The sequence below is a fragment of the Lactuca saligna genome, chromosome 1 (assembly GCF_052625555.1).
Source record: "Lactuca saligna cultivar CGN05327 chromosome 1, ASM5262555v1, whole genome shotgun sequence".
Classification (NCBI taxonomy): domain Eukaryota; kingdom Viridiplantae; phylum Streptophyta; class Magnoliopsida; order Asterales; family Asteraceae; genus Lactuca; species Lactuca saligna.
Window position 1 is genome coordinate 189,955,392 of NC_136417.1, and position 14,384 is coordinate 189,969,775.

General features: G+C 32.3%; 1 protein-coding gene and 1 non-coding gene across 2 annotated transcripts; both read left to right on the top strand.

Moving 5' to 3' along the window:
• The first annotated feature begins 934 nt into the window (after nt 1–934).
• LOC145027906 (small nucleolar RNA R71) lies at nt 935–1,041 on the top strand. The gene has a single exon (XR_013675668.1). It is a non-coding gene; the product is annotated as a small nucleolar RNA R71 (small nucleolar RNA).
• Nucleotides 1,042–8,371: 7,330 nt separating this feature from the next.
• Nucleotides 8,372–13,395, top strand: LOC145001788 (EH domain-containing protein 1-like). Its single transcript, XM_078961139.1, has 16 exons — nt 8,372–8,534; nt 9,091–9,170; nt 9,255–9,323; nt 9,409–9,466; nt 9,584–9,636; nt 9,756–9,798; nt 10,057–10,121; nt 10,201–10,314; nt 10,419–10,521; nt 10,617–10,666; nt 11,154–11,282; nt 11,361–11,612; nt 11,723–11,802; nt 12,158–12,284; nt 12,361–12,504; nt 13,156–13,395. Exons 1-16 carry the CDS (start codon nt 8,450–8,452, stop codon nt 13,339–13,341), a joined length of 1,638 nt encoding a protein of 545 aa, XP_078817265.1. The 5' UTR covers nt 8,372–8,449; the 3' UTR covers nt 13,342–13,395.
• Nucleotides 13,396–14,384: the final 989 nt, after the last annotated feature.

Here is a 14,384-nt window from a genome sequence, read left to right on the forward strand (position 1 = left end):
AAATGGCATAGGTGGATGATAAGCTGGAATAGGCGCAAAGGGGTTTTGCTCAGACTTGCGCCACGTCGTGGCGAGAGGAGAGTCACGTCGTGGGTCACCTGGTTCAGCACTTTCTCCATTGTCGATCCTTAATTTCTTGGGCTGTTGCGGTTCTTCTTCCAACGCCTCCAGGAACTCAGATATTGTATCTTCTTCAGTATTGATGGCCATTACGTGAGATTGGGCTTGTACTTCGGGACTCTTCGGGGAAAATTTTTCATGAACTAAAGTTGCTAGTTGACCAAATTGTACTTCAAGGTTATGGATGGAGGCTTGTTGGTTCTTGATCAATGTTTGTTGTTCCATGATAGCGGAATCCGTGGCGTCGTGTCGCTTTTCCGATGCTTCCATAAATTTCATTAAAATGGTCTCTAGGTCGGGTTTCTTCTCGGCTGGTGGCTGCTCCTTTTGATATAGGCCTCGACCTGTCTGCCTATACTTCTCTTCTTTTTGCTTCCTATATTCTTCATATGGCAGCCACTCCTTCTTCGGTTTCCTCCAGTCCTCTTCAAACTTATCCCCATTAGAGTAGCACACTTGAGCTTTTCTGTTCCCAAATTCATCCACGTTGCAGTCCTTGGTCAAGTGTGGACCATTGCATCGCTCGCACCCCACTCTTATAGCGTGTATCGACTGGTCCATTTGTGTTATCCTGCGATCCATGTTATTCAGCATGGCCATGACAGCTGCAATTTCTTCAGTTTGGGCTCCTCCACCGCCTTTGCTTCCATCCTGCCTCGGGTTATGGTATTCGCGAGAGTGTTTCACGAATTCTTCAATTAGCTCCTTGACTTCCCTTGGATTTTTCCTTGTCAACGGTCCTTGAGAATCAAGGAGTTGTCTTGTCATCACATTGACCCCATCATAAAAGATTGACATCTCTTGCTGCACATTTAGGTCATGTTGCGGGCAGTTTCTGAGTAAGCCCTTGTAACGCTCCCACGCTTCGTACATTGACTCCCCCGGCTGTTGCTCAAAGTTGGCTATTGCCTTCTTGAGTTTGGCTATCTTGGATGGCGGGCAAAACTGGTCTAGGAATTGCTCACGCATTTGAGCCCAAGTGGTGATTGTACCCGGTGGGAGTGCTTTTAACCATTCCTTAGCAGTTCCTTTGAAAGTAACGGGCAGCATCCTAAGCAGGACGGTGTTCCTGTTGACATTTGGTACATTGAAGTAATCAGCAATGTCATTGACTTCATCTAGATGCTTAAAAGCATCCTCATGGTCTTTCCCGAAAAATGGGATGTCCTTCAGCGCAGTCAATATGTGTCCCTTCAGCTCGAATGTGGCATTGGCAGGTATTGCGGGTTGGACTAATCCGGGACCCACATCTTCGCGGATCCGCTTCTTGTAAGCTCCCATGGACATTTCTTCAATATTTGCCATCTCGTTCCTTGGCTCGTTCTCGGGTTTACTCGTGTGTTCTTCAAATTCTGGCTTGGTGTCGCTTTCGTACTCGGTTTGCACGGGTGAATGATCCAAATGCTCAAGATTGCTCTCGTGCTTCGTTGAGGAACTTGACTCTCCTGTCTTCTTTCCTGACTTCCTAGAGAAGGCTGACTTCAATTCTTGCAAGGGCGTCTTTTTCTTGTGAATTGCAGACTCGAGATCTTCTAGTGGTGACACCAATGGTGTGTTTGAGCCTCTGGTCATTAACTCCTGCAACTTGCTAAACTGAAACGTAAAACTGGACTAAAATAAGAAAAACTAAAAATGAACTCTCAGATTTCACGTCGTGAGTATACTAAATCTCACGTCATGAACTCTGCGACAAACAAAACAATAATTAAACTAAGATAAGCTAGCAAGATAAATAACCAATTAAGCTTTCTGCAGATTTTATTCCTAAATAAAAAAAAACGATTAATCTAATGCAACTAAATAAGCTAATAATCTGCACCGTTCCCCGGTAACGGCGCCAAAAACTTGATGTTCACGAAAGTACCCACTAATTTTAATATTTATAACCTAACAAACTAAGACTAACTATGCACTTATAGGCAGTGTACCTAGTCAGATTACAGTATAGCTTAGGTAAGTCGGGTGTCGATCACAGGGAACGGTGTTACTAATTAACCTAATTACTAATAAATTAACCTAATTTATTAACAAATTTAATAAGGGGTTTTTATCTGATTTTGCAAGATCAAATGAACTTAATCAAATTAATAAAAAAAAACACACTCTTGCTTAGTTGAATCCACTTCTTCCTTATGGCTAGCTAATGATTATGGGTTATTAAGTTGGGTTTTAGTTATATTAGTAATTTAGTTCTATCTTACCAATAAGTAACTAATTCATGTTAAACCATGTATGTTCACACATAATTAAACACAAAACTAGTTATGAATGTGAATATGCTATGTAAGATTTGTTGTATAAACGCAATTATGGTCACAATTTACGTTCTCTAGCACAGCTAAGATTTATTTAGCCTAATTACTAACTAAGATTGGTCAATCCTAGCTCTAACAATTTAATGTTCACTAAATTATTAGGTAAACAAGTTCATGTAGTTTCATAGTCACTAAGCTACACAGAACATGCAATCTAGCAATTAGATAAGCAAATAATAATATGCTAGGTTATACAAATCAAACACAAACAACTCTTACCAACTCAAATTAATCCATAAACATATAACTATTCATAATTTCAAAGCTTCATCTAGCTAAGCAAAAGTAGCTAGATTTAGCTGCTCATCATAGTAATTAAACTAGCACAGCTAAAACTAATGAAAAACATGTTTATAATCAACTAAATATAAAACTTTACTTCTTTTGGTGTTGAAATCCCTCTTCCAGGACCTTTCTTCTCTTCTGAAACGTCTTCTGGAACTCCTTTTCTTCTGCCAAAAGTCCCTTTATTCGTAATAATAGGAGAACTTATATAATCCTCAAAAACCTGCGCCACGTCGTGGCCATATGCGCCACGTCGTGGGCTCCAAGTAAAACGTATCCTTCAAGGAAATCCTCCGCGTCGCGATGTTTATCTACTGGAACACCAGTGCCACGTCGTGGGATGCACCGCCACGTCGTGAATTAAGCTCTTATTATGAAATTATTATTTTCTTGTCTTCCAAGCCTCCCATGTTCCCCATTTTGTCACCTCTGGTCCCTCTCTTCGAAAATCCTTTGTATTGACTGAAAATAACAATTTAAACTCATAAATATCACTATTCTGCACATATTATCAATTTATTAATAAAAATGTACTTAAATACTGCCTAAAAATAAGTATAAATATGGCAATATCAATATGTATGTGTGTGGGTTGGTGTGTGTGTATGGGTGTGGGTGTGTGTGTGTGTGTGGGGGGGGGGGGGGGGGTATGTATGTGTGGGTGGGTGGGTATGTATATGTATGTGTGTGGGTTGGTGTGTGTGTGTGTGCGGGTCGGTGTATCCGTGTGTGTGGGTATGTATGTATGTGTGTGTGTTTGTGGGTGGGTGAGTATGTATGTTTGTGTGTGGGGGGGGGGGGGGGGGGGGTTGGTGTGTATGTGTGTGTGAGTGGGTAAGTATGTATGTGTGTTTGTGTTTGTGGGTTGATGTGTGTGTGTGTGTGCGGGTGGGTGTGTGTGAGGGTGGGTATGTATGTGTGTGTGTGGGGGGGGGGGGTAGGGGTAGGGGTAGGTAAAGGTGGAGTAGGTGTGTGTTTATAGAAAAATTTTGGAATTAGAAAAATGTGGAAAATAATGATTATCAATTTTCCAACTTCTTTGTAATTTTAGAAAACGGAAAATTTTCATTTTCCGTAAAAAATTTAGAAAAATAGACGAACTAAACGCGTTTTCAAAATTCTCATTTTTTTGTAAATTTTTTCCGGAAAACAGTCTATTTTTCCGCAACTAAACGCACCCATAATTTTTTTTTTCCGAAATTTTTAGGAATAAGGAGTTGTTTCCACGCGCGACATAGGCTGCAAGGAAAGAAAAAATAAAGTAGAAACTAGAAACGCATTTTTTATTATAGTATTCGCCTATTTGGTTATATGGTTAGAAAATTTCATAGGATGCTTATGATTTTATGGGTGTTTTTATTTTTTAAATTAATATATGGTGTTAAGCCTTACTAATAATTTTACATAAAGATAAAAATATGTAAATAATAAATTAATTATTTCGATATATAAAAAAATAAAATAAAAACATACATATTTATAAAATAATGATGACAATAATTAAGAAGATTTATTTTAATTTAATACATTCCCTTGACGTAGAGCTTAAAGAGAGAGTCAACTTTCTTTAAATTGCTTTAATTGCTTTAAAATGCAATATATTTTTATTATTATTTTTTTTTTGTAAAAAAGCCAAAAAAAACCATAATTTGGCAAGTGAGGTTAAATAAAATTGTAAAAATTTAAACAGCATTTTGAATTTAAACGATGACATGTGCTACAAATTTTTTATTTATTACTGAAGATATTTTAATAAATTACACGAATAGTCCCTATGGTTTAGGGTAATTTATGCATTTGGTTCCTAATTTATTTTTTTAACTCGGAAGGACACTACTGTTTGTTTTTGTTACACGCTTGGTCCCTATCTTACCTAAAAAACTATTTTGTCATTGATTTTTTAAAATATTTAAATAAACACATCCCAACCCTAACCCACATCACCTTACCTTATATATCCTACTATTTTTTTCTATTTAAATAATAGTTTTTTAAGTAAGATGAGGACCAACTGCGTAACAAAAACAAAAAGTAGGGATCAAGTACGTAATAAAAACAAACAGTAGGGATCATTTTCCGATAGTGGCGGAGGCTCATGGAGGCCAAGAAGGGCCATGGCCCCCTGCTTTTTTGGTTTCTAATACCTTTAAATATGTTTATTTATTAATTCTAATCAATTCAATGACTAATTACCCTTCCAATTTTAAGTTTAGTAGAATGGGTTGAAGATAGGAAATTACAACCAAAAGTCAAAAACTCACGCACAGGATCAATATTAACATTTTTTCGTTAGGAAATTAAGTAAGAAAGCTATATACAAAAACAAATATTTAATCTCTTTTACCATTTTTTACATAATCTTAAGAAAGCAGTAAACCCTACAAACTTATTGCCGCCGCCGGAAAAGAAATTATCAAACCTCACCAAAAGAGTAACACCGTTGCCAGACTAGCTTGTCTTCTCCGTGAACTCTTTGACTCCCCTCCGCCGGTCGCCATAGTGATCTCCTCCGTATACTCTTGTAACACCCTAATTTTCATATATAGATTAAAAAAACAAATAATCGTTCCAACATCTCCCAAGATCAATTAGGAACTTACTTACAGACTAAACTACAGCGGAAGCAAAATAAAATAAAATAAAGTCTTCAACCGAAGAGCTTCGGGTGTTACGTCTTTGCGGAAATCCTTTGTCATCTTGTTGATCAATCTTTCTCCCTAGCCTTCTTACTGCCACTTGTTAAATACTTCCATGGGTTGCGCACATTTAAAGTTTCTAAATGGGTAAGCGTAGGGCCTAATGAGTTCGTGTTGCACATATATGCCCATCAATTAAAAAAAACAGTTTTATCATATAGTTTCAATAAATCATACAATAAATATATCACCCGATGACATAATTTAGGGGAACGATTAATTATCCAGAGAAAGAACCAAAGATTCATTTCCATTCTTCTTGAGACAACTAATCATCCATTGTACTCAAGTATTTTAAATATCCAAGGAAATGAGTATAAATCTCAATTCCCATCCCCGCCGATCACACACATCCGTCATGCTCATGGCGATTAAACACCCACCCGTTCCTACTAAACATGTCACCAAAAAAACACGCACCGTAGATAACAAATCCAAAATAACATTTTGTATGCAACCATACTTATCATAAAACATACTGTCAATAAATAAATAAAAACAACATAATAAACGCATGACAAACATTTATGTGCGAGCAACCACAGAACACGAGAAACTCACCTTGCAACCGATAAGTCCTAACCGAAGCTTTGTTGCTAATCTGCCCCCTACATTCCACGAACAAATTTTCTAAGACAATCGTCCTAGAAAATATCCTACACGTCCGTTTCGATTCAAGTATCCACATGTCTCATTCGGTCAACCAAAATAATTTTACATTGACGTTCACAATTGAACTATGCCTCTCTTTTTCCAACTAATTGATTTCATTTTTAATACTTAAAAGTTAAAACAATTTAAATCTTAAAAATACAAGACAAACTTGTGTCTCTTTTTTTTTATAAATAAAAGAAAATACATAGAACTAGCAAGTAATCAAAACTCTATACCTTATTTACGTAATTTTTATTAAAATGCAATGGTTTTAAATGTAAGAAAATAAATATTGAGACATCATTAAAACTATAAGGATCTTTTCCATAAATTCATATTCCAGTTTAAATGAAAAGGAAGAAACGTACATTTTCCCAAAAATGGAAATTAACACTTTATCAAACGTATAAGGACTGATTATGTAAATTGAAATTTCATTAAAACAAGTGTTGCAAGTTTCTCTTCATTCTTTTCTTCAAGTTATCCATATTCATTTACCAAAATTTTACTCTAAATAAGATGGAGTCAAACATTTGTTTCAAACAAAATTTATTCCTTTAAAATTCTCATAAAACTGTGACTTATTGGCTTGAATCGAGACATGGGATTGAACAAGACACAAAATGCTTACATATAAATCTATTTTAACAACTATAACGAGTTGAAACTAAAGAACCTTACCTTAATTTTAACAACTATAACGAGTTCAAACCCCGATTTCTACTTCGTTTCTCCAACCTTTCTTGAAATTTTGGTGGGGTTTCTAGTCGATTTTTCGAGCTCTTTATAATGCCGAAGGCCTTGGAAGTTATAAACCCTTCAAATGCTCGAATTTATTTCCACAATGAAGGTGACGGGTTTGGACATTAAACCTCATAACTCTCTACTAATTAACTCATTAATCCTTGAACTAATCATTTTATTATAATGATATAATCTAATTACATATACATATATTTATATATTTTAGCTTTGAGTTATCACAACTCTCCCTCATCTTCGAGCGGTCGTCAGAGTACTCAACACTAAACCTCGTCGCGTGCTTCGCCTATTACAGCTTTCTCTAGTGTCTCCTCCGCCTAACTAAGCTAAGTTGTATGTAGTACCTTCTCTCTCTTTTTCTTTTCCTTTCTCTCTATCACTATAAATAAAAAATATTGTATATAATCATCTACTAAGTGATATGAAAGACTAACCTAATAGATGATGATATGAAATGACTAAACTAAACTTGACTAAACTAAACTGTAAATTTGCAAGACATTATGTAAAAGATAGATATTATATTTTCTTTGTTTTGAAAATTTTGATAACAATAAAAAATAATACTTAAATGTGTTTATAGTTTGAGAATGAGAGTGAAATAAATCAAATAACTATTATGTATTTTACTTTATTAATACCAATTTCACAAGGAAATTAATTATGTTGTGATTGTAGATTGATATTTTTGATTTTAGATGAATTTAATATTGTTTTTAAAATAAAAATTTCTTTGTTGGTTTTCATCTAGAGTATTTAGTTTTTTTTGTTTGTTAAACTATATACGTTATTTGTTATTTTATAAAATTTAAGTTAGTTGTTACCAAACTATACATGTTATTTGATATTTTATTTTGTTGTTTGTTAATTATTAGTTAACTTTGCAAGGAAGTATTATTCAGCAGCATAAAAAAAACAATTATTGTTATGGGTTTCTAGGAAGAAAACCTCAAAAAACTACTGACAAATGTTTTGGTTGAAAATTTTACGGTGCTCTTGAGAACCGGTTTGAAAATATTCATCTTGAATTGTAGTAGTTTTGAATCAAATTAAATTTGTTTATGTAGTTATGTTTTGAAGCATTTGATTTCGGCCCCCGTACTTTTAATGTTCGTGTTCTGCCCCTACTTTCCGAGTTAAAAAAATAAGTTAGAGACCAAACGTGGAAATTACCCCAAACCATAGGGACCATTCGTATAATTTACTCATTAAGAAATTGTTTCATACTTTGCTGATATTTTATATTAAGATAAATCATTGTTGAATAACTCAATGTTTTGAGGTATAAAAGTTGTAAATAGAAAATTCTCTTTAAACTATTTCTTGATGTATTTCTTCTTAAAAACGATGATCATAATAATCATTATTTAAATAATACCAACTAAAGGCTAAAATAGCAATTAGCGGCTCATTATCCACATCCAGATTACATGATTTAATTAATGAAAATGTATAAAAATGTTGCATAAACCGACATGCAAGGCGCAAAACATGGGTTTTCAAATTTCACAAACATTCTCTCAAAATTCAAAACCCCCAAATGTTGATCCAACACCCCAAAAGAAAAACCTCAATCGCTAAATTGTATATTGTAGATTATTTTGTTTACAGATAGCAATGGAGATTGTCTCTACCTCAATTGCTTCTTGTCCAAATGAGCATCGGAAAATCTATCAACAATGGTTCGACTACATCGATTCAGGTTACCATTCTATCAAATTTTTGTGTAATTTAATGCCTTAAAGGTAGTGATTCAACTTCATTATTCGGGTTTTAATTCGGAATTCTCTGAATTTGATCATTTTACACACGCATATATATATATATATATATATATATATATATATATATATATATATATATATATATATATATATATATATATATATTATGAAGATTATTTACTATTCACGTATCTTTTTGATTTTCGGATTCAGATTGATGATTTGTCTCTGTATTTGATAGATTCACACGCAGACATATGCATTGGTGTAGATATATGTGTGTTCGCTTTATGTATTCTTGAAAATGTATGGATTCGGGAAAAATTTCTATTATATCCTTTGTATATAATGATCAATTGACACACACGCACAGTAATCAGATATGTATATGATCAAATTGCAAATTGAAAATCAAATGCGTTAAAGTTCTACAACAATTCCCAAAATTTATTTGTACATGTGTATCATTTTGTTGGGTTTATAAAGGTTTTGTATAATTCCAGTGTGATTATGAGGTTGGGCTTTTATCTGCAGATGATGATGGTCGGATAACAGGAATTGAAGCATCAGAGTTTTTAGCTATGTCAAAGTTAGCAAAGCATGACCTTAAACAGGTAAATATAGCAACTTTGAAGCTCATTTATTTTCTCCCACTACTACATTCTTAATTCTTGATGTTAGATATTGTGTTTTTGAAGGTTTGGGCAATTGCAGACTCTAAGAGGCAAGGTTTTTTATGTTTTAAAGAGTTCATCACTGCTATGCAGGTTTGTCTGTTGTTGTTTATGAATGAACATTATTTACATCAACATTTTACTAGAATCTAATTTTGTTCTATTTTCATGGCAATAGTTGGTGACTCTAGCACAAGCTGGACATGATCTAAGTATAGATTTATTGAGAAACACAGGCATGTAATGATACTTTAATAACTGTTGATTATTTTTTATGAAAAAATCGAGAAGGGCATTCAGGTCTTTAGGACATAACTACCAATTATTTAATGTTTTTTTTTTTTTTTTTATAGATGTGGAACGTTTGGAACTTCCATCGATAGAAGGGTTGGGTCAGTTTCTTGCGGTAAGTATAAGTTATTGTATTTTTCATTTTATTTATTTATTTATTTTGTATTTATTGTTCATGTTTATGTAAGTCATTATTTTTATTGACTTTTATGTTTGTTTCATTTCATCCTTCAGAAGCGTAATGCTTCAAGAAATGATGCTGGAGCTGAATCAAATGGTTGGTGCATCTCTCATTTTTAATACTCCATCTTTTTTTTTATAGTAAGTGTTCTTCATTTGACATTTCAAAGTCAACAACAAAAAAAAAAACTACATTCTAACTTCAAACTGATAATATAAGTTAGAAATCAAGTTTTTAGAATGCAAAACATATGACACTTAGTTTTGAAGATGGAAGCAAAGGCATAATATGGAACATATATTAATTTCTTTTATTGTTATTGTTGATTACGTTGTTTGAATTGAGATGATGTAGGCACTCCTCCATTTTCAAGTATCCCAAAGCTTAACACATTTTTTTCTTCAAAATCTACTAAGAAGGTAAGCATTTTGCACTCATGCCCTTAAGATTTTCACTCTATCACATGTTTATTTATTTATTTATTTTTTACTTTTTCAGACAGCTCTTAATGATGTGAAATCAATAGTTGATGGATTAAAGAAATTGTATAATGAAAAGCTAAAGCCATTGGAAATTACTTACCAATACAAGGACTTTGCATCTCCTTTATTGGTGAGAGATAATTATAAATTTCTAAACAGAATTTTGTTTTCTTTATGTTTTTCTTAAACCTTAAATTGTTGTGTTGTGTTGTGAACAACATCATATGCATTCAGACAGACAGCGATTTTTATGGCAAACCTATGGTAATGCTTCTTGGTCAATACTCAACAGGGAAAACAACATTTTTAAAACATATACTCAAATGCAATTACCCAGGTTGGTTGTGTTCTTTTATTCATCAATTTTCTCCTCTTGTCTTTCATAAGATTTTGAAAATCACAAGCTTTATGATCTTTATTTTACATGAACAGGAGCCCACATTGGACCCGAGCCAACAACCGATAGATTTATTGTGGTTATGGTAATATTTTATTATATATGATTCCACTTAGCTTTTTTTAGGCTAATTGCAAGAAACAAAAACTTACTTGATTGAAATCAGACATTTGATTGAAAAATAGTGATATTAGACACTTCGAAATGACAAGTAAACAGAGATTTTTGAAAAAAAAATTGTGCAAAAGAAGAATAAATAAAATAAAATAAAGAATATACTCGGGTGTGGGGCATTCGGGAGAAAGTGGTCATTTTTCAAAAACTAAAAAAAAAATGGTTATTTTTTTTCAATAAGCTCGTTTATAAGGGTTAGTTTAATTAATATCCCCTTTTTATTATATTGTATGTTACATTTAACAAAATATTGAGTCACCCATTGCTATAATTGAATATTACTCTTCAATATATAAAAATACAAAAATAAGAAAATAATTTGAAAGTATAATGGTATAATAAAAGTAATATGGAAAGTACATTGCTATTTCTTGATGTCTTATTTATTTGTAATGTAGAATGGTCCGGATGAAAGAACCATACCTGGGAACACTGTTGCAGTACGACCTGATATGCCATTTGCTGGTCTCTCAACATTTGGAGGAGCATTTTTATCAAAATTCGAGTGTTCTGAAATGCCTCATTCTGTAAGTAAGATAGAGATTTATTTTTATTTTTTTATACAAATTAACTAATTATTTTTCCTAATATATATTTATTTTTAGCTTTTGGATCATATATCATTGGTTGATAGTCCTGGTGTTTTATCGGGAGAGAAGCAACGCACACAAAGAAGTTATGATTTTACTGGCGTTATAAAGTGGTTTGCAGAAAAATGTGATCTCATTCTCCTTCTTTTTGACCCTCATAAGCTTGATATAAGTGATGAATTCAAGCGTGTCATTACATCTTTAAATGGTCAAAATGACAAGATTCGTGTGGTCCTTAACAAAGCTGACCAAGTTGATACACAAAAAGTAAGTAGTACAATTTGTTATGTTCTGTCATGTCCTATCATGTATCATATCATAAACATGAATATTTAATTGTGAATATGTAACATTATTAATTTCTTCTTCTGTTGAAGTTGATGAGAGTTTATGGTGCATTGATGTGGTCACTAGGGAAATTTTTGAACACACCAGAAGTGGCACGTGTTTATATCGGGTATAAAGTGTGTGTGTGTGTGTATGTATATATATATATATATATATATATATATATATATATATATATATTGTGGTTCCAATTTCAATGCTTGTATGCCACCCTAACCACTTGATATTTCTTAATGGGACAAAGATTGCAATTTTATGTCCCACCCAAAAAGATGTAAATGCCCTCTTCTTATCTTCATAATAAAAAATATCCCTAGAAAGCTTCGGTCTCATGTATTATATAAGCTCTTATGCTCCATCCATAATAAATGAAAGGACTTCCATTGTAATACTTTTTATTATCAAAAGATTAAATATAAAAATTTTAAATATTTTGGATTTTTCTCTTTTTTGCCATTTAACAGATCGTTTAATGATAAACCACTTAAGGAAGGAGTAGTGGATGCCATGATCAAGGAACTTTTTGAGAAAGAACAGGATGACCTTCTTTTAGACTTAATAGACATTCCTAAGAAAGCTTGTGATCGAAGGGTATGTTTAGCTTGAATTTCATAATATATATATTTTTTTAACAAAAAAATCTTAAAAAAAATTAAAATGTTTTCAGATCAATGAGTTTGTTAAACGTGCCCGAGCTGCAAAGATACATGCGTATATAATTGGCCATTTGAAAAAAGAGATGCCTTCCATGTTAGGTAAAACCAAAGCTCAACAAAAACTCATAGATAATCTTCAGGATGAATTTGCAAAGGTATTCCTTTTTTATTTTTACTAAAAAGAACACTTTTATTTAATTATAACCAATCAACTTTCATGAACAAAAATTATAAAACATCATTAAACCCACATAATATCTTAATAAAAGCTAATTATATTTATCGGTAAGTTTGGTCTGACTTTTGAAAATTTCTTGTCCTTAGGTTTGCATTTTGTTGTAGATTTAGTTCCTATGACAATGAAATGCAAGTCTGAAATTGGATCAAATTGAGAATTTGAGTAAAACATAAGGACCAAATTAATAACAAAATGCAAACTTAATGACAACTTAGAGAAGATTTCAAAAAGTGGGCCAAACTTGTGATTTTCAGTAAAGCATAGGGACCAAATTAGAATTTACTATTATATTTAAGAGTAAATTACATTTTTCATCTCTGGGTGTAGCTGATTTTTTTTTAATCCTTTGGATCCAAAATGTTTTCTTTTGCAATTTTGTTCCAAGTAAAAGACTATTTTTTTACACCATAAATCGAAAAAATCAGTTATACTCATGGACCAACAATAGCCATTTTTCTTTAGAATAGAGACAAAAAATGCAATAATCACCTTAAATAAGGACCATAATTGAAAAAATGAGCTACACTTAGGGACCAAAAATGTAATTAACCACAGTATCAATCAACAGATTGAAAAGGAATACCATGTGCCACCTGGCGATTTTCCAGATATTGAACAGTTTAAAGAAGTTCTTGCTACGTATAATATCGATAAGTTTGAGAAAGTGAAGCCCAAATTGATTCAGGCTGTTGATGAAATGATTGCAAATGATATTCCTGAACTCTTGCAAAACTTTAGAAATCCTTATGATTAAAACCAAGTTTCACTTTTAAAATCAAATCTGTAACATTTTCAGTAACCACATCAGTCAAAGTTTATGTTGTAAATTGTAATCAATGTATATTCATATTCTTGATGTTAAAAGTTGGAATAAATTATTAGATTTTTTTTGCTTACAAATTGGACAAATCTATATTTGGTAATAAATTCCCAAATATAATATCTTTTAATCATAAATTGTCCAATGTTCAACATTTGATTGGAATTATTTTTATTTTTCAATTTTTAGTTTTTAAATATACATATCTTGTGTTTGGTCTTCTTCACCAGTTTATGTAATTCAATATTGTTTTTATCATTGTAAGCATACTTTGTTCAGATACAAGTATATCTTCTTCTAAACAATTTGAGAATGTGAAAATAATGATAATAAGATTATTATAAGAATAGAAAAGTTATTAATAATGGAGAATATAAGATTTCAATTTATAGTTTCAGAACTGAATTATGAAAATATCTCTTGTTGGGTCGAGTAAATATCCAACCACACCTATTTTCCATAAACATAAGATAAATAGGTGGTAAGAGGTCGATCCTAGGACAAAAAATGGGACTGCTTTGATATATACCTGTCATAAAAATTTTTATAAGAACGTCACATTGCCCTACACTATGAAGTATGAAAGGCAATAGAGAGTCTCTTGATAATTGTTGATTGAGTCAGGCGTAACAATTTATCACACTTTGTAAAAAGACATATCAAAAGCGATAGAACCATAATCAGATCCAACTAATTGTAATATAAAACAGTATGAATTTGAACGAGTCACACTTAACCTCATATAAGATATAGTAAAAGGCATATCAAACAGCTAAGTGTAACTAAAAAAACAATATATATACAATAAAGTTGCTAGCAAAGGACATGGACTTGCAAATAATATACAAATACACAAACACTGAAAGCAAATACTATAAATAAAACGAAAAGCAGATACTATTGTTTTAAAAATAAATTAAATATGAAAGAGTAAAACGGTGTGCTGCAAGTGCAATTAGTTAAAAGTAAACTAAACC

Coding starts and splice junctions, on each gene's coding strand:
- LOC145001788 (XM_078961139.1), top strand. CDS start 8,450: ATGGAGATTGTCTCTACCTCAATTGCTTCTTGTCCAAATGAGCATCGG. Junction 10,667..11,153: donor ATAGATTTATTGTGGTTATG/GTAATATTTTAT, acceptor TTTGTAATGTAG/AATGGTCCGGATGAAAGAAC. Junction 11,803..12,157: donor GTGGCACGTGTTTATATCGG/GTATAAAGTGTG, acceptor GCCATTTAACAG/ATCGTTTAATGATAAACCAC.